Genomic DNA, 19674 nt, shown 5'->3' on the forward strand with positions numbered 1-19674 from the left:
GAGGTGTAAGTGCAGTATAAGTGTGGTGTTACCTTGTTGATGACGGCCCAAAGAGCAATTTAAGGGGTGTGTTCTGGTGGTGTTATTGGGGATAAGGTCAGATTTGGAGGGCATTGCTATGGCACTGCTTATATTGTCGTTGCAGCTGTGCAGCTGTTTCACTGTGATGTTACTCATCGTGTTGTGACCATGTCTGAAGAGCTTTGTTATTACAATATTAATGCATTAAGTCCTGTGGGCGGTTCAGTATGATGTGATTGTGGTCCTTGAGCATATAGAGTGGTTTCACTGTGCAGCGAGTGTGCTTTTTATTGAGGTGTGAGTGTTGGTTCAGTGCATTATTTGAGTTTCATTGTGTTCTGTGAAATGATCTCATGTGGCTCCAGTGTAATGCACTTATTTAAATGTGAAATAATCGCAGGATGGTGGGAGTTCAGCTGAAGTGCAGTGTGAGTGTTGATGTTATCAGAATGCTGTTTAATGGTGGTGTGAGTGTGATATTGGGGTTATAAAAATACAGTTTAATAGTGGTGTGATTGTGATATGGGATGGTCAGAATGGTTTAACGGTGGTGTGATTGTGATATTGGGGGATCAGGGTATAGTTTAATGGTCGTGTGAGCGTGATTTCGCCATTGTAAAAATACAGTTTAATGGTGGTGTGAGTGTGATAATGGGATGATTACAGATTGCTGTCTAAGTGTAATTTTATATTGGGATGAGTTCAGCTCGTGTGTATGATTTAAATGTGGTCTGTGTGTGGGTTTTTGTGGTTTGAATGGCGTGTATTGCACTGCTGACCATAAACTGTTAATCAGCATGTCTCTAATCCCCAGTTTTGCTGAGAAAAAGGGTAGGTCTTCCCCTGATTCTTGTGGCCAGTTCCTCTGACTCATACACACGTGCGCACACACACACACACACACACACACACACCTTGCATTGGCTCTGACTCACCAGGATATAGGATAAAACTCCAGCAAATATAAACCTGTTTGGGCACAGACATGCATTTTATGCAAACAGAGAAAGACAGACAGATAAATGCAGTGCACCTTCAAAAAAGTTACTGTATCTGTTAAACTTTGAAAAGTAGTTCAGTGCAGAGAGCATTTGAGTCTGCTTCCTCAGCAGGAAAACAACAGCAGTGTAAACAAACCATCGGTCTATTTTTACTCCTGAATGTCCTTCAAGCTGGTACTGTATGTCACATCTATGTGGAACATACATGGAGTTAGAAATGACAATTTTGTAATAAAACTGAAGTTTTAGACATGTATGAAAGGATAATCTCTTGTTTGTTTTCTTTGAACCCTCTCTCAAGTGGGTGAGCAGAGTTTTTAGTGCTCATATTTGAAACTGTGTCAGGGCCTGATGACCTGCAATTATGCCATAATTGCGATCAGACTTCTTTATGCAATTGGAAATTAAAATTGTTTTAAAATGCACCAAAACACCACTGATTTGTAGATTTTAAATACTCACGGTTATGTAAAACAGCATAATCCACATAATCTTTAGTTTTATATTAAAAGCGTGTCTAGGGGATTGATTTGTTTAATAAAATCCATAAAACGGCAAACGTTTTCATTACGTACACAATACATTTAGAATTTGTGGCCTATTGACAATCATCCTTTATGTGAGTGCTTATTTTTTACGTGGACAACTTCAGGCATTATCACGTGAACCAAAAACAAAGAGACTTTCACCAAAAGGGCTCTCAACCACTCGTCTGAATGAATACGCTCCAACAGTCACTCAAGCCAAATATTGATCAAATCTTCTGCAAATTGAATTGCATATTGTAAATATTGCCGTTGCCGTGTTGCAGGTTTAAAAAACGCTCCGTTGCTTTTTTATGTGCTTTTGCAGGGAGTGTGTCTTGGGGGGATACCTCAGTGTCTTGCCAGGCAATGGGCTTACATAAAATCTGGGTAGCTGGAATGATGAACTGTATTAATATCCGTGTAGCACTTTTCTGCCAGTGGGAACCTTTATGAGTCAGAGTGAAAAGCATCTTTCACAAGATTACTTTGTTTTCAGCACTGTCACAATGCTGAACACAGACCATGGAGAAAAAAAGAAATACATTTTATAAAAAACGGTGGCGGTGGCTTTTTCTCTCTGAAGGTGTGCAGACCTAAAGAGAAAACCAGGGGCAGCCGGCTCACCAAGGTCAGAGGTTAAGACTAATCCTTCCATCAGGGAGGGCTCATAAATACATACTTCATCAAGTGTATTTTCCCAGTCACCAGGGATTACTGTGATTACCAAAGAATTAATTAAAAGATAAAGGATATTGATGGGGGAGAGGATCTTCGAGACAGCACTAGTTCTGCAATAGAGCTGTGTCAAACAGAAAAGAAGGCACACATACCTGGGGCTGAAATGGAGCTCTCAGACATGCAGGTAATGGCAGACAGAATGATTATATTTAAAGGTATAACAATTCCTTGACTCCATATTGCATCCTTATCTCCCTGCACTTTTATTCCTTGAAAGTTAATTATGGTGATCCAGTGGGAGCAGGGGGTTGGGAGGCTGAGGGAGAGGGTAGATGGAGTGTGATTGCCTCTCTGCCTGGGGGTCCCTGAAGGCGTCGAATCAGGCAGCACCCTGCGCTGACACGACATTCATCTCTGTCACTTTCCCACCGGCTGTCAGGAGCCAGGGCTTCGTATTCGCTCGCCCTCAGCGTGGCGCGCACCGGGGCACAGGCGCGCGCGGAACCCGCGTGCACCCTCCCGAGAGCACGCGCTCGTGCCCCGCCGCTGCACGGGCAGACGCAGGACCGGCGCACGCAGCCATCCGCTCCCCCTGCAGCCTCCGCTTCTCTCGTCGGCTCTGCGTCACGCTACGCTAACTAGCCGAGCAACATTTTCTAAATGTTTTTTTTTTAGGTGTGAAGTGTTGTGAAAAGGTGCTCTTGTGATTCTGTTGGTTCACACAATTATCCTTATACTGTTTTTTTTTTGTTTTTTTTGCAGAATGTTTCACTTCAGCTTATTTACACATTGCTGGAAAGTTTTAGTGTGAGGGTGGTAAAAATAACAATGCTGTTACTCACCGAAGCCTTACAAGGCCTAACTGCAATGCTGTAAACTTGCATTTTGTTCTGGATTCAACCCTCCTTGGCAAGTTGAATAAGTTATAGCTCCTATTTTGATGCCATGTTTTGACATTTCTGGTCTGCTTGCTAACAAGCCTTACGGCAAACTCTGAGACCTGTCTGACAATATTTAGCTCCTCTGTGGCTTAAAGGTCACAAGCGGTGTTTAAGTGATCTGCCGAGGCCCCGCACAGCCTGCAGGTCCCTTTGTGTTTGGGCGTCTGTAATGAGATGTCTTGAGATGCTGGGTTTCAAGGTGACCTGAGATATCGGCCACTGTTGAACAGAGGTCACAACACAGTGCGGATGTTAATGAGGATTTTTTTCTGAATGCTGAAGGCACATTATGTTGTCCAGAGACTCTAGTTACCATCTTAGACCCGCAGGCAGCCCAGATACATAATGGCTGATATAACTGTGGTGGTACATTTTATCCTGTGTTTGAAGGATGGGGTAAAACCATGAAACAGTTGCATGTTGAGGTGAGAAGGTGTGTGGCAGCATCACCCTGTGTCAAGTTTACTCTTAACTCAGTTCCGGGTCCATTTATTCCATTCTGCCCCTCCCTCTTTTTAGCACTGGGCCCACCCCTCTTACTCTGCCCCTCCTTCTCCTTAGCACTGGGCCCGCCCCTCTTTCTCTGCCCCTCCCTCTCCTGAGCACTGGGCCCTCCCTTCTTTCTCTGCCCCTCCCTCTCCTTAGCACTGGGCCCGCCCCTCTCACTCTGCCCTTCTCTCTCCTTAGCACTGGGCCCGCCCCTCTCACTCTGCCCTTCCCTCTCCTGAGCATTGGGCCCACCCCTCTTACTCTGCCCCTCCCTCTCTTTAGCATTGGGCCTGTCCCTCTATCTCAGCCACTCCCTCTCCTTAGCACTGGGCCCTCCCCTCTTTCTCAGCCTCTCCTTCTCCTTAGCACTGGGCCCTCCCCTCTTTCTCAGCCACTCCCTCTCCTCATCAGTGCTGGTCCCATTGCTCCCCCTGTGTAAACAGACCATTGTTGATGCCTAGAGGGCTGGAATGATGCATTTTTGCAGGGGGAGAAAAACACTGCGAGAATGACAGTTCTGACACTCACATAATCAAGGAAAAATTGCAGACGCACACAGAAACATGTAGCACTCACGTGGAGCTGCACACACACATACATCACACACACGCGCTCCAGCAGAAATCTTATTGGAGCCAGGAAACACCTCTGTGTATCAGCGCTTAGGACTGCTTGTTGCCAGGCAACTTGGCTTTTATAAAGAGGCATTCTGGAAGCTCAGTGAAGAAACGTCTCAATTATTGTGCTGGCAGCGGTCTCGCTGATGGGAGGTGGAGCAGCAGTCGACCTGGGGGCTGGAGGAAATTGGGCCCTGTTGACACCATAACAACAATCACAAGCACAAACACAAATCAGACAAGAAACAAATAGAGCTGTTAAAGCCAAAATGGAAAAGCATTTCAAAGGTGCTTTGCCTTGTTTAAAAATACTTATCAAATTCTGACCTGAATATTCCTTTAGTAACTGGAGAGAGAGTGAGAGAGCGAAAGAGAGAGAGAGAGCGAGAGAGAAAGAGAGTTTGTGTGTGTGCTTGCATGCGTGCATCTGTGTTTGTGTGAGAATGTATTGCTTGCATGTGTGCGTGCATCCAGGCGTGTGTGTGTGTGAGTGTGTGTGTGCATATGTATGCTATCTATATCCCTAATGAACCTGCAAGTTCCCTTGTCATTATTATGTACAGTGTGTCTCTACTGTTTATGTCCTTTGATGTTACTTTGGTATGTGGACATGAATAAAAGTATGTGTTCTCAGGAAGTAAGGGTAAGGTTCCCCCTGCAGGTTCACACACCCTTACTCTATGCCTTCTCTGCCTTCTCCCTCCATGGCAGTGGAAGACATGGAGAGGACTTGTTAGCAAAAGTAAACTCTGTCAGTTCTGCTTGCCTTATTACTCTTCATTGTAATGGGCCCCACAGAGACTTTCACGTGATTAATGATGGCATGCTTTCCTGCCTGAATTACCTGAAATCCACAAAATGGCTTAAAAGACGAGGGAAGAGATTTTTTTTCTGTTTCACAGTAAATTAACACCCAGTGCACGATTTGCATTTAGCGAATCATTTCGCGGTTACGAACATTGAGGAGGGCTAATGTGTTGCCACTCTGGATTATTCTACCCAGTTTATTTGCTAATACATGGCTGCTCTTAGATTGTGCGGGGAGATCAGTGAGAGTGTGATATTTCCGGCGTATCTGATCTCAGAACTCCCCCTTGGGAACGTGCCAGGACTCAATCTTCTCCTGCCTGCCAGCCGTGCGCACATCAAAGAAATCAAATGCACTTCGCCCACAGCGCCTACTTGGATTATCGCTAACTTTTGCGCCAACCACCATCTTCCTCAAACATTCAGACATTTTCTGTTATTTATAATTAAATGGAAAAACTGAGTAGAGGTTTAAATTGTGGGTACATATAGGTTGATGGGGTTAGCGCAGATGTCATTTTAATTTTTCTTGGCACTCTCTCCTCTGTTAGACAGCGTAAATGGAAGAAAAACGGTCCCTTGTATTTTTGCAGTTTTGTGGCAGTAAGGCATAGCTGGGATGTGCTGTCACCCATGTGACACACAATTCTATTTTAAAAAAGATTTTCACACAGTTTAAAAACAGTTGTAAGCTTTCGGTTTTATTATGTTGCTGTATGTGTGTGTGTGTGTGTGTGTGTGCGTGTGTCTTTCTGTGCATAAGTAATATGTTTACATAAGTGTGGTCCATCGGAAAGCAAATTAAATTGCCTATGAAGTGAAAAGGCATCAGCTGGAGGTATCACAGCTCATGAATAAGACTGGAGAATGCCTGCCTACACCCAGCCTGAGTCCCTTGGCATGCTTCTGAGTCCAGTGTACACAGTCTGCTACCTCATGACTCTCCTGGAACCTCTTCCTTTTCTGATGTAAACTGCACTTCAAACACAGCACCCTGTGTTGAGTGTAACACAGCTCCTTGCAGGAGTCAACATTGGAATCCTTTGACAAATATTTGAAACAAAATAACATTCAGTTATCAGGTGGTGCATGACACGAATATATGATGTATGATGTATGATGTCATTATTCCTGATTTCAGTTGGGAAAGGCAGTCCTTAAAGTGTCGCAGTTAGCCAAAACAGACACAAACGATTTCTCACATAGCCAAGGTACAGGACGGCTGGGGACCGGGAGGGGGGGCAGGGGCCGGTCGCAGGGGGCTCATGGGAGTTCAGGACTGCAGGCGTTTTTTTCCGCTGGAGACGTGGGCACTTCAGGAGGCATGAGGCAGACTCCCAGTGTTAAATAAACAAGAGTCCCTAATTGAGGTCTTTAACAACGAGCTAATGTGCTGTGACGGGAAATCACTGGGAGCGGAGCACAGATGTCCAGAAGTCCAGTGGCTCCCTCACAGGGCTAAGGGCTGAGCTGTGAAGCTGCTCTCTCTCTCTCTCTCTCTCTCTCTCCCTGCCAGAGAGACAACTTTGATCAACATTATCTCTGTACAGTAGCTCCTCACAGCAGTCAATGGGCAAGTCGATAAACCTGGAGGAGACGTCTAAAGCTGCTCTTCATGCTGCACTTGCAGACTCTCATCCCTCAGTTCTTATGTTTGCCTGTCTGCTTTCACATGTGATGTTAAGTTACAGAAGTGTCACATCCAGGGATTCTCCACTGAAATCCAAAAGCTTTTCTTAAACATTATAAGCTTAAACTTCACACCATTGGTCACCTCCATTACTGCTTTTCACAGGCTGGGAGGACCCGTGGAGTTCTCTTATCAAAGGCAGCAGGTTGCGTTCGTCCCACTGGTCCTGAATGGACATTACCTGTAATCTGGGCATATCACACTAAACCTCTGCTCATTTCCCTTTTAACACATAGGTACGTGACAGGATGTAGTTTCCCAATAACTAAGTAGTGTAGGATTGTGCAGAAGCCTGAGACAGGCCTTCTGGGTAATGGAGTCCACTGGTGCTGTAGCCTCTCATGTGATGATTCACCACACGGACCAGATTTGAATACTGACTGTGCGTGTACTGGTTATGATTCAGAGCACCATGGACATAGTTTGTTGTACCATCGCCCTGGGATTGAGGGTTATAGTGTGCAGGATATTCCTCACAACCCTGTGCAATAGGGACACCGCTGACAATCAAGCGGTGCCGAACTCTGGTGCAATACGTCTGTGCAGCTCATTCAGCGGCTTGTGTGTTAGGAAGCATCTGTGGCTGCATGCATTTCTTAGGACCATTGTACTCCTGTGCGCACTCATGAAACAATGAAGGGAGTTTACGGTACTACTCTATGATTGCGATTGCAAAAGTCAAATTGCAGAATAACAAAAAAAAGGGGGGGAGGTATGTAGTCAAAAATTACAGTGCTCACTCTATATGCATGCTGTCTGTTGGGATATTTATTACCACTCTATGTGATGAAGAAAACAGTTTATTGATATTCATAACAGAGAGACTGGAGCCTCAGGTTTTCTGTGCTGGAGTGCATCTGCATTGTCGAAGGCTGTGTACAAAGAAAATATCAGTCTGCATGACTTCCCTTATGTCTCTCTCTCTCCCTCCCAGAACTGACTCAGCAGCCCATCAGCTCCGCTAATGGTGGCTGGGATTATGATGCTGTTCTTGGCCTGCAAATTTGTGACTGGGTGCCAGATAGGCTTGGGGAGGGTGTCCATGGCGACACAGGGGGCAGTTGCCGAGGGCGAGACTCACCGACGGCTCGCTCCGTCTCCAGACATTTGGAAGCGCCACTCCTTAATTGCAGCAATAAAAGTTTTTTTTTTATTATTTTTTTTTTTTTTACAAATTGGCTGATAGTGCAGAAAAGAGCGGGGTTAATGAACGGTCGGGGCACTTGCTTGTGCATCATTAGCGCGCGGCTGCGGTGTTTCTCATTACGCGCGACCCGCGGGGTGCTGTAGCTGGGGGAGGTCTCGGGCGTGCTAATCCAGCGCTCCCCGTTCGCCGCTCTTTATGTTCCACCGGTGCTTTTTGTTTTCTGCTGGCAAGTTTTTGAAAAACTCTGTGTGGGACTGATTTAGAGCAAGTGCAGTGTGGTACCCTGTTTAGCACTTCAGAGCACTTCTACGAAGTAAAAGTAATAAGAGAAAAGGCAGAGCACGACTGAAGAGCACTACAGGGAGCTAGACAATTCCATGTCCTGTTATGGAAGGGATGGTATGGCCCAAGGCAAGGGACTCTTTGAGTATGGGAGAGAAACTCTCGAAATGGCAGAGTGGCTGGATGTTTATTTATCCTCATTCAAAAAATATCTGCACTTAACATTTTTCAGCTAAGACGAAGTGAAATATTTCTGGATGTTTATTACACAGCAAGGTTGTGCGCTGCCTGACAGCAGCATCTCATGAACCAAGCAGCCATCTTGTCTACCCTAATCCAGACCAACACTTCTTCTCTAGGGGACTTTGATTGTGGTCAACTTCTCAGCTAACCTTTTTGACCTGAGAGCTATTTAAAGAGCACTTAGAAGGCTAGACTTTCTTTGGTTGGCATATCCTCCTGAGACCCGGCAGAAAAAAACCCCAAAACGTTTAAGTATTTAAATAAATAAAAAAAATAATATAAAAGTGTCTTGGATGACAAACACATGCTGTGGCTAAAATATTTTCAAAAATGTTATTTATTCCATTTGTATTGAATGTCCCTTCTAGTGTAGGTTCCAACATAGTAGAATATATGGTTCTTGAGATTAAGACTAGAGACTCATATCCCCTACCAGGGACAAAATGAATTACTATGTCTGAGGAGGATATTTATTGACAGTGTAGGATTGAAGTTGTGCTTGCCTGGGAAATGTGCTTTATTTTTTGAAGGCGGATATGTTTCAGGGCGCTATATATAGTAGCACAGAATTCACCCCTGCAAAGAGTAATGGCCTGCAAACCATACGTGTACAGTTGCATGAAAGCCCAAAACGCGTCTTTTCACCAACTCCTCAAGGATTGTTTCCATTCTCTCTTTTCTTTTTATCCTTGCTCATCTCTCTTTCCTGCCTCTTTCCCCACTGCTTAAGTCTGACAGAGACAAACTCATTTATGAGGAAAAACTGGGATAGTGTCAGAATGAGGAGGAGGAGAGAAAGAGAACTCATGAAATATTTACTAGCGTCTGCCCTGCCTTGTTTCTGATCCATCTCTGCCAATACATAATGGAGATACAGAAGAACCTCACCAGAACTATGATGAAAAGAGTGCTCTTGGTCTGCCTATGCGTGTATTTGTGCATAACCGCACCTGTGTTGGTGCAAGCATGTGCCACCCTAGTGTGTTATTCGTAGCCCTGAGCCTAGGGCCGCAGTCCAAAGAAGCAAAGCAGCGCATCCTGGGCTCATTGGATCATGATGCTATCAAGGAGTGTGTTTGGGGAGCTAGTGGAGATATCGGGAAGGACGCTGCATTTGATATGATGCCGTGCACACCCCCGGCCCCCCGCCCCCCCGGCCCCCCTGCCCCCCTGCCCAAACACAGCCTGGCTGCGCTGCTGTCAGGGCTGCTGAATTAAACATGCTGCCCGGAGCAGGCTCTCCTTACCCAGCCAGGACCACCTGACGCTAGTGCTCCACGGAGCTCAACGGGAGGGACCGAGGGAAGGGAGGAGGACATGGAGGAGCAGAGGGAGAGAGGACATTGAGGAAAGGAGAGAAAGGAGAGTGGGTAAGCAAGAGAGGAAAAGACAAAAAAGAGAGAGGAAAGAAGACAGGCAGACCTCTGTCTGTACCATAGCGGGCTGGACAATGAGCATATCCTCGAGTCTAGTGCAAGAACAGGCGTGACATTAGAAAAAAAAATTAGGAAAATTTTGCTGACGGCAAAAAAAGGGATAAGGAACCGTTTCTTTTTTTCTCATTGTGCCAATTGAATTGGCAAAAAAAAAAAATTACCCAAGCTCCCAATTTTCTTAGGGCTTGCAGACGCTGTGCGGCTCTCTTCCTCTGAAATGTTCTGCTGTGCTGTATGATAACCCCGGGGTCTCCTCTCCCTGAAGCACATATTCATCCCGTTATTGGCCATGACGCCGTGAAGGCTGCGCCTTCTCCCTCGGGCCCTGGAGACGGACACGAGCCTGTGATGAATTGGGCTTATGCAGGGACACCTATCAACACTGCCACAGTGTGAGTGACACATGCTGGGACAGGGTCTTGGTGTTCATTTCTAATACAATTAGAGGAGGGAAATGCAGATTAATTCATTCAGAATTGTGCTATTTTAAGTGCGGCGTCTGTTTGAATAAAAACTGAGCAGAAACGCATGTCTTGCTGTGACGGACTGCGTGCAGGATGCTGCGCTGTTCTAAGCCTGGGATTGTGAAACCGTGACGGTTCACATTCTCCATTAATAAGCGTCAGTGAGACGCAGCAGTATTTCAGCCTAAAAATACAAGAGGAAATCCTCGTCAAAGTGGATTGAGTTTTGAGCTCGAGCGAGAGGTGAGCCAAGTTATCCTTTTTCCGGGGAAGTGGTGAGCGTCCCAGTAGAACTAACTGTGTTTTTCGCTTCCTTTTGTCTCGTTGCTTTCCTTCTCGCCTCTGGATCCATGTGATTAGTCTGCAGATTCAGCTGCCAAAATGCGGGGAGATTACAGCCGAAGACACGGAGGCAAATGCTGCCATCTCGTTTTGATCTTGTCAGAAGAGAAAGAAAGGGGCCTTTTAAGTATAAACAAGCCCCATAAGGGAATTGCACTGCACATAAAAACCCTTGCACAAGTGCTGATGGGTTTTTGATATTGCTGTCACCGGTGAGTGAGTTCCACCCACTCTCTGTCACTGTGACTGCTGTGTGTAGAGATACTCATGCGAGGCCTTCAGAGTGGGGGAGGGGGGTGGAGGCTTCCAGTGATGCCTGGCTTTAACTGATTAAGTTCCACCAAACCCAGTACTTTATTAATCCGGGTACTCTTTCACTTATAGTCTTAGGAAAAGGTGCTGCTCAGACAGCGGCCTGGCGGATTCCTTCCTTGTGTTGCTCAAATGAGAGCTGGCTTCTGGAGGGGACTGTGGCAGAGGGACTATTTTGTCAAACTTTCATGATTATGTTTTGATCCCTTTATGGAGAGATTCTGCGCTTTCCTTGCACTGAAAGAATCCACTACTTTCCCTGCTCCACAGCCAGTGACTGTGACAAATCAACCAGGTTGGCTCACAGTCACCTCATCTGGGTGTCTCACGAGGACTCCACCTATTAGAAAATAATTGGTTTGGGAACTGACTGCTGACATGGAATCAATAGGCAAGATGCACATCTGCCCACTGAAGTAAAGGACTATGGGCCCCATTGACTGGGAGTGGAAGCCCCTGACTGTTCCAACTCCCCTTTTTCTGCATCTTGCAGAGATCACTCACTAGGGCTATTGTGGAAGAGTCCCTGAAAGACGTTTCATTACCTAATGTATATTGTCCTGGGAGCTGGGGCTTAAAACTGCACCCGCTAGTGAGATTCATCAACCGGGGGCTGGACCAGCTGGAGATCAATGAGATCTGAGCGCAGTTAGCAGCTTGTAATTAGTCTTCTCCCAGACTGGAGGAATGAGGCACATTCTGTATGTTTACATTATTAATGAAGACTGCATTACTGCCCAAGTTTCTGTGTGATTAGGGAGGCATCCGTCTCCAGCCGGATCAGTGGGATTAGGCGATCGTCAGAGTCCTGACGGTGCGCTTCGCTCAGCTGCCTGCTGTAAAAGCTCAGGCACGTGCACACGGCGTTCCGGCTGATCCAGGAGAACGCCCACGTGCCGCCTGGGCTCCCGTGACAGGTTAGGGGCCCGGAGCCGATGAGCAGACAGAACCGCTGAGGCTCACAAAACTGTAAATTCACTGCAGGGAAGCCGGGAACACATTTAAAAGTGCAGGAAGGGAACAGATTCGATAGGTTTTTGGAACCAGGCTTTTGCATTAATGGATCACATTGTGTTTCTTGTTAAATGTGGCAATATATTCTTTGAATTGCATTTCTTCATCAAAACATAAACCTGAACAGTGCCTGCGGGCGGTCCTTACGATATCCTGTTAATGTCGTTGGGTGTCCCTTGGTGTTTGATTGCCTCTGTTCAGTAATGCAATCGGTGGTAATTCAGAAAGATGTGTTTGTGCAATGCCAGTGTGTTGAAACAGTGCCCCACCTCAACTTTTTGCATTAATTTATTTTATTTGCTGGAAAATATCAACATGAGACGCGGGTGAGCTTTGGCCCCCTGTAAATCGGTGTACTCTGTGTCCTGTGATCAATTACGTGCAACTCACTAATGGGATAAAATTGGTGTGGGTCATTTGTTTTCCGAAGTTAAAACAGGAATAATAATAATAAACAAAATAAAAAATGTATTTTTAGTCCAGAAGGTACTTAACATAACTAACCTTAGAGAGTTTACTGGGTACTGTAGCATCTCTCATTGCTGCATATTTTATGGCAAAACAATGATGTCTAATGGCAGTTGCAGGGTATTTATTAATTCAACCTCTGTATAACCTTTATAGATAAATTGTTCCATTACTTGTGAACACCGATTAACCTTTGCCTCATTTTAAATAGTTTTTGAGAAGATTAAAGCTACAAATGGAAAAAACTTGTAATGTTTCGCTTTTTGTTGTAAATTAAATAACTTGTTTCCTTTGTGTAAGTGCATCAGATTAAATGTTTATTTTGTTTTCTTTTATTTTATTTTATTCTCATTTGATTGTGCCTGACCCTTAACTCCTGTGTCTCACGTGGTTCGAGCGAGCCAGCATGCTGGTGATCCTGCTGAACTGTGTGACGCTGGGCATGTTCCACCCCTGTGAGGACAGCAAATGCATCTCCAAGCGCTGCAAGATCCTACAGGTGAGTCGGGGTGGGCGGGGCCCCGGTATTCACAGGTAATACGGGAGCCCTGGGGATTCACAGGTAATGCAGGTGGGCGGGGCTCTGGGGATTCACAGGTAATGCAGGTGGGCGGGGCCCCACGGATTTACAGGTAATGCAGGTGGGCGTGGCCCCAGGGATTCACAGGTAATGCGGGGGCCCTGCAGATTCACAGGTAATGTGGGTGGCTGTCCAGCAGGTGGCACTGCAGCACGACTCTGAGCAGGCTAGTGTGGGGGAATGGAAGGGCAGTTGGTGGGGACAGACAACTGGGCTTAGCCTTCTGAGAAGGGTGTTTAATTGCTGTTTGATGATCCTTCGATGATGATCCTTCACCAGCAACAGAGTAAATTTTATGGCTATTGGAAAAACTCAAGTTATAATAACATCAGATACTTAATTACCATTAAACCTCAAAAACATAGATTTTAAAAAAATGAATAAATATGTATGTGTTTGGAAGTTTGATCCTCAGGAGAGAAGAAAAATTATATTTAAGGTTTCTGCGGGCTGGTGCTGTTTGAGTGTGCTCCCAATTAATTTTCAGAAGATCATATTCACAACCAGGGAAAACGTTGTCCCTTCTTTCATTTCATGAGAAGATAAAGTCGATAGGCCGATATGAAGTTTGATTAAAATAATCTGTCTTCCTTTAGCTTTGCTCTTCCAATGAATATCCAACCCTGAGATGGAAGTCTCTGTATCCTCACCCTCATAGCTCTCTCTCTCTCTTGTGTTACATTAAAAGAAGCTCTGTACTAATAGCGATAGCTTAAAACATATTAAGAGGCTACACCAAATAAAGAAGACTTGGATTACACTTAATGATGTGCTGGATGAGCATGCAGAAACATGTCACCATGCTGTAACTTGAGATCAATAACTTGAGTAATTTAATCACAGACAGGAGACAAGTTAGGTGAGGTTTTTTTTTTTTTTGGTAATATGGTCATTTCCTCCTCTGACAACCAAATGTTCACACACACAAACACCATGTTATACAAATAACATTTCATTAACTTTATTTTTTGGAACACGGTGACAAGGCATCTTACCTCTTTCAGCATCAGCATATTGATCTTGCTTGACAGTTGCAAACATCATTTAACTATATATGCATTATGTTGTTCTATGACGAAGATTATATAATCACACTCTAATTAGTAAGACTGATATGTTTTTTTTGTCATTCTTAGGCACAGTGCTCAAAACATGAACCATTTTCTTTGATTTCTCTCATGTATTTCAAGCAAAGAAATAATTGTACAGGTGCAGTATATGAGTTTTTGGATTGCATAAGTGTTACATCGCTCTATCAGTCAGAGGTGACTGTGGTAGGAATGACTAGTTGCTAACACGACTGGCAGTGAGCAACAGTGTTAGGATTTAATCCATCCCCCCTAAGAAACTGGCAGCCCAAAGGAACTGTTATTTTGATAAATGAGAATTAATGGTTACCTTAATGTGTTTTTCTTTCCTGATTTTCACCTGTCTTGACCATCAGCATAATAACCCATCATCTGTGTCCAATATCCTGTCTGACTAATGAGGTGATTTATTGATTATGAATTCCTAGTCATTAACATTTATGCCAAAAGCCTTTAATCCTAAAAATCCAAAATGTACATGTTGCGTCCATACATGCGTAAGGGTGATGCAGTTCTTTCATACAAATGGGTGGACCAATGAAACTGCAGTAACCAGTGCCAGCGAGTGACAGTCTGTGGAGTGTCTACACTGTGCTATTCTCTAAGCAGGAGTGACTCCTGACCCCCTTATGTGTTAGAATTATTCGCAGTGAATGTTTCCACCCCTGAAGGAGTGTATTTATGGTGATTATCTCCACCGTTGCCTTTATTGAACGGTCGCACCCCTCGCCGTATGGGCGTAAGAGCCACTATAAACGGGCGAAACACTCCGACACGGGGAAATTCGCGACGACGCCCAATCCGCTTCCATATTCATCACGGAGGCGCATTGCTTCTCTCAGGGCCGACATGACTCTGCTTAACCTCTCAGCGAAACCAAAGCAATGCCTTTGGTAGGATAATGAAATCTCAGGCGATGCAATAAAAGCCAGCGAGCGCCGCAGGCCTCCTGCGATCGACTGCCTTCCCACACAGCCTCTCAGGCCGTCTTTTGTCTTCGCTCCCGTGATATTTGCTCTCCCATTTAACAGCGCAAAGACTGAGCCAATATTTGATCCTTTCCAGTGAGCTGTGAGGGGGAGGGACTAAAGAAAAGGGGTTTTGGGGCTATGGAATTCACTGCCCTGGGTTTCTTTGCTCGCTCAGTGCTGGTCGCAGAGTCTGGACCTGAGCACCTCTGTGCTCCAGAACCCAGAGAGAGCAGGTGACCTTCATCACCAGGCCTCATACCCGCACTCAGCCAGAAGCAGCCGTCAAGCTGCTGTTCTGTCTCTGTGAGGCAGAGCCCCATTCAGCTCTAGTGTCCATGTTATGTAGCAGTACTTGAATGATGGTTTCCACGTTTGATTCTGGGAATGCTCCGATCATCAATAAGACACCCCCTGCACACACACACACACACACACACAGACGCACGCATGCAAATGCGCACACACACACGCACACACACACTCATGTTGGTGCTGGGACTTATATCTTATTTTTCAAGGCAGAGGAGTCTGGTGATGCTGCACAGCATGTCTGATTTATCTGATAGCTGCTTCATTTTCAGGGGAAATTCTTGCATCTTTGTGCAAATTTGGTCATCCTAGAGAATGAAGAAAGTGTCTGACCCTGTGATAATTGCATTTCAGACTTTTATCTGAAGGAATTTGCATACATAGTGCCTTCAGTCGATTATGTATAGGTGCACTGAGTGTGAGATCTGTTTTATTAAGCCACTAATTATAGTGGAGGGGAAGTGAAATATCCAACTGCAGGGCCGTTGTGCTGGCTTGTTTATATCTTTTTTTTAAAAGACATAAACCTCCTGAGACCAGGCAGGAAAAAAAAAAATTCTTTTTTTGACATAATATAAGAGTTTTGGATGACAAATATTTAAAATAAATATGACAAATATTTATAATAGTTTCATTGAATGTCCCTTGCAATGTAGGTTTTGGCTTAGTGAAATACATTGTTGTTCAGATTAAACCCAGAGATTCATGTCCCTTACAGGGGACAAAAATGAATTCCCTGGTCTTAGGGAAATATAGTCACGAACACAGTGGCAAGTTGAGTGTTGAAGCCTTCTCGCTGCAGCCACAGATAATTTGTAGGCTTGGTGTTTACAGTCTGTCACGTAAAAATCACACAATATCTTACGCTCCTTTTCTCTCTGCATAAAGCCATTTCTGTGTCAAACATTTGCCGGCGTGCCATCAAACTTTATTAAGGAGGAAAGACTAAACATACTGTAGAGATGGAAAGGAAGAGGAAGCAGCCGTAGGAGTATGTGCAAATGGGCTCTCTCTTCTCCGATCCTTCACATGCTGCTTTGATTGCATTATGGGGAGAGTTTCCAGTTCCATCTTCCTTGGTGATTCAATTTGTGTGTGTGTGTGTGTGTGAGAGAGTTTGCATGTACGTATTCATGGGTGTGCATGTGTGTGTTTGTGTGAGTGCTTATAGGATACTTATATGCGTGTACTCTTGTACTGTACATGTGTGTGGGCTTGTTTGTACGTTTGCTTGTGGGTGTGCATGTGTACAGTATGCGCATGTGCATGCTTGTGTGTGTGCGCGAGTGTACACATGCATAAACATGTGAATGCCTGTGTGTGTGCGTGAGTGTACACATGCATAAACATGTGAATGCTTGTGTGTGTGTGTGTGTGTGTTTGTGTACATATGCATGTGTGTTCGAGTTGTTTACTGCTGATATGCCCTTCAGCTGATCTAGCATCTGCACTTTTTTTCCTAAGAAGACCACAGTGTACCACTCTTTTGCTTGCTTCCTGTCCTCTGAGATGAATTTGTTATTGTGAGGGTCTGTCTTGCATGCTCTGCCTTGATGATTTAAATGTGCTCATTTTACTTCCTGTGCCTGTATACTGTGCAGAAAGAGCCACCACAGGTATAAAACATAAATCAGCACAGCGTCTCATGTTAGCCACCTTTCACTCTCCAAATCATCCCTCCCTGTTAAGCACTCACAATGAATTTGACCCACTTATTAACTTGAAATCTTTCGGACAGATGGGAGAACGGTGGAGAAACTGAATAATGTCTCTTCGCCAGCTTTAAAGCTTTTATGATCGAAATGATGTGAGGTGTGGGTTTTTATGGAGCAGAGAGAGTGATGGGAGTAGAGAGAGACTGAGAGACGGAGTGTGTGAGTGTGTGTGTGTGTGTGCACGTGTAAGCATGCATGTGTGTGGACGTGTATGCGTGCATGTGTGTGTGCACGTGTATCAGACCTGGGTCAAATACATATTTGTTTTGGATTCAAATACTTTTCTATGCTTTATTGATCTTGTCTGGTGTATTAGAACCAATTAAATACTCTCAAATGGTGCTACCCCTGCCTTTTGGTCATATTGGCAGGTTCAGTTACACCAGGCAAGATCAATAGAGCACAGAAAAGTATTTGAATCCAAAACAAATACGTATTTGACCCAGGTCCGACGTGTACGTATGCATGTTCATGTTTGTGTGAGAGAGGACATTGTATCACCTGCAGAGTGACAGTGAGGCAGTGCAGGTTAGTGGTATCTGGGCATGTTAAAGAGATCCCCACTTCTCCAGTACTCTGTCAGCTCATGCTGAGGGTCAATGGACTATGATGCAAGCTCAGAGGAGATCCATTCTCAGATATGTTCGTATGGCTGGGAAACCCTACCTCCAACATCTGCTGTATTATTATTATTATTATTATTATTATTAATACCCTTATTTCTCAAGTGTATACTAAGCCAGAAGGTAGAGATACTGTATATGCTTTTTTTTTTTTTTTTTCAAATTTATAAACATGAAGTTACTATTTAGCTTTTGATGAAGTGTTTCGTTTCTAAATGTGGGCTGAAGGTCAGACACAGCGTGTCTGACCTTCTGTTTGACAGGTCACTTCAAGTTACCTTATGATTGGCAGTCCACTAAATGGTCACTGCAGATTGGTTAAAATATAAATCCACATGTTTGTAAATAACATGCTGTGCAAATGACCAGTTCCAACTCCTCCTGTTATGGGCAGTAAAATGATTTTGTATCTTTCAAGCTGATTTAAAATTGAAAGCGAAACGCCGCCACAGTGTGATTTCGTAGCACCGAACTGAATGGCAGGTACCATCCAGAGGCACATTTGTCAGTGACAGAGTCGGCCGCTGGCATAAACACTTTATGCAGTCATTTAGGGCCACAACCATCCCTGGGACACAACTCAATTGTGTGATTAATGTCGGAGCGCTTTGGGGCCAGAGCAGCATTCTTGTTTAGGGCCACCAAAACCCTAGGGCCGGGTCCGGTTATTGACAACTGTTATTTAGCTTGCTTTTTGTAGAATAAAAGAAAGGCATAAACTAACATGATGAGCTTCAAAGGGATGTGCACTGAGGTTGCAATTATATGCCGTGCCACAGCCCGTTAACATCAACAAGTCATAAATCAGCAGGAGGCCGATCTGGAAATGTTATACATTTGTGTCACATGCGTATATAAAGTCAGAAAATTTGCATGTGGCCTGACCCTAGGGATTCCCCAGAGAGGGGCTGGACATGCCTATTTAAAAGGTTTTTTAAATGCAAAGACAGGTGGCCCAGGCATATTACCAGGCAGTGACAGCTCCTCTTGAGAAGGGGGGAGAGGGGGATGGTGGTCCTCAGGTACCCAACCGCATAGCATCTCCACCACACATACAGCACAGCTGGAGTTCGCTGCCCGCTCCGATACAGTTATAACGCGACAGTGTCCTGATGGAAGATGCGTTTCACCAGTGTGAAAAAGCGATAAGCCATAGGGGCTGAATGACCGCATTTGTTCAGCGTTTCTTGTTGGGGAATGAGCCTGGTGGTCGTTCAGCGCGCAACCGAAGAAAAACTGTGTGCGTTGCTCTGGAAATGTCAAAATGTTGAATATATGCTCTTTTATTGCAACCAATTTCAATGTAAATCTGTCAGTTTTTTGTTACTATTTAAAACAATTTATTTTTACTCCACTTTCTCACCCCTTAAAATAGGGGGTTTGGTAAGCTGAGAACACAATTAGCCTATTTTTTGCCTTCTAAAAGCAGTGGCAGGAAGTTGGCTTATGCGGAAAATACAGACATTGAAATGCTATTCTCTGAATGAAATTCTCCATTAACCATACTAACTAAAGCAGCCCCTCCCCATGCAACGGAGGGAACCCTCCGTTCCTGCGAAGACACTATATTTTTGTTTTTTTAAACGAACGGGTTTTAACAGTGTATCTGCTCATGGTAGCGGTTGCTTGGCTCGAGAACGCCGCTCTGGTAGATGTAGTGCGCACCATTTATGTCTGCCGGTTTTTCAATTCAGACATATTCGCTACTGTACATCTGTTCACCACCGTAATGTACGGAAAATAACTTACACACATTTGGTTTGTTAAATTAAATGTATTTATTTTAGCATACCACGTTCGACCAACGCAATGTTATGAGCTGCTACTAACCGTTGTTTGTTCGGTTTGTTCCATGTTCAAACTGGAATGACGTAATCCGAATGTTACGATTCTGTGCAATTTTATTGGA

At 44.6% G+C, this 19674-nt stretch overlaps 1 protein-coding gene across 13 annotated transcripts in view; it reads left to right on the plus strand.

Moving 5' to 3' along the window:
- Window positions 1-19674, plus strand: part of cacna1g (calcium channel, voltage-dependent, T type, alpha 1G subunit) — a 186621-nt gene that overhangs the window by 65884 nt on the left and 101063 nt on the right. For all 13 annotated transcript variants that reach the window (XM_035405059.1, XM_035405063.1, XM_035405067.1 and 10 more), the window contains exon 3: window positions 12867-12978. In XM_035405059.1, coding sequence (XP_035260950.1) covers window positions 12867-12978 — 112 coding nt within the window. The remainder of the gene's footprint in view (window positions 1-12866; window positions 12979-19674) is intronic.

This window comes from Anguilla anguilla, chromosome 2, assembly GCF_013347855.1.
Source record: "Anguilla anguilla isolate fAngAng1 chromosome 2, fAngAng1.pri, whole genome shotgun sequence".
NCBI classification, from domain to species: domain Eukaryota; kingdom Metazoa; phylum Chordata; class Actinopteri; order Anguilliformes; family Anguillidae; genus Anguilla; species Anguilla anguilla.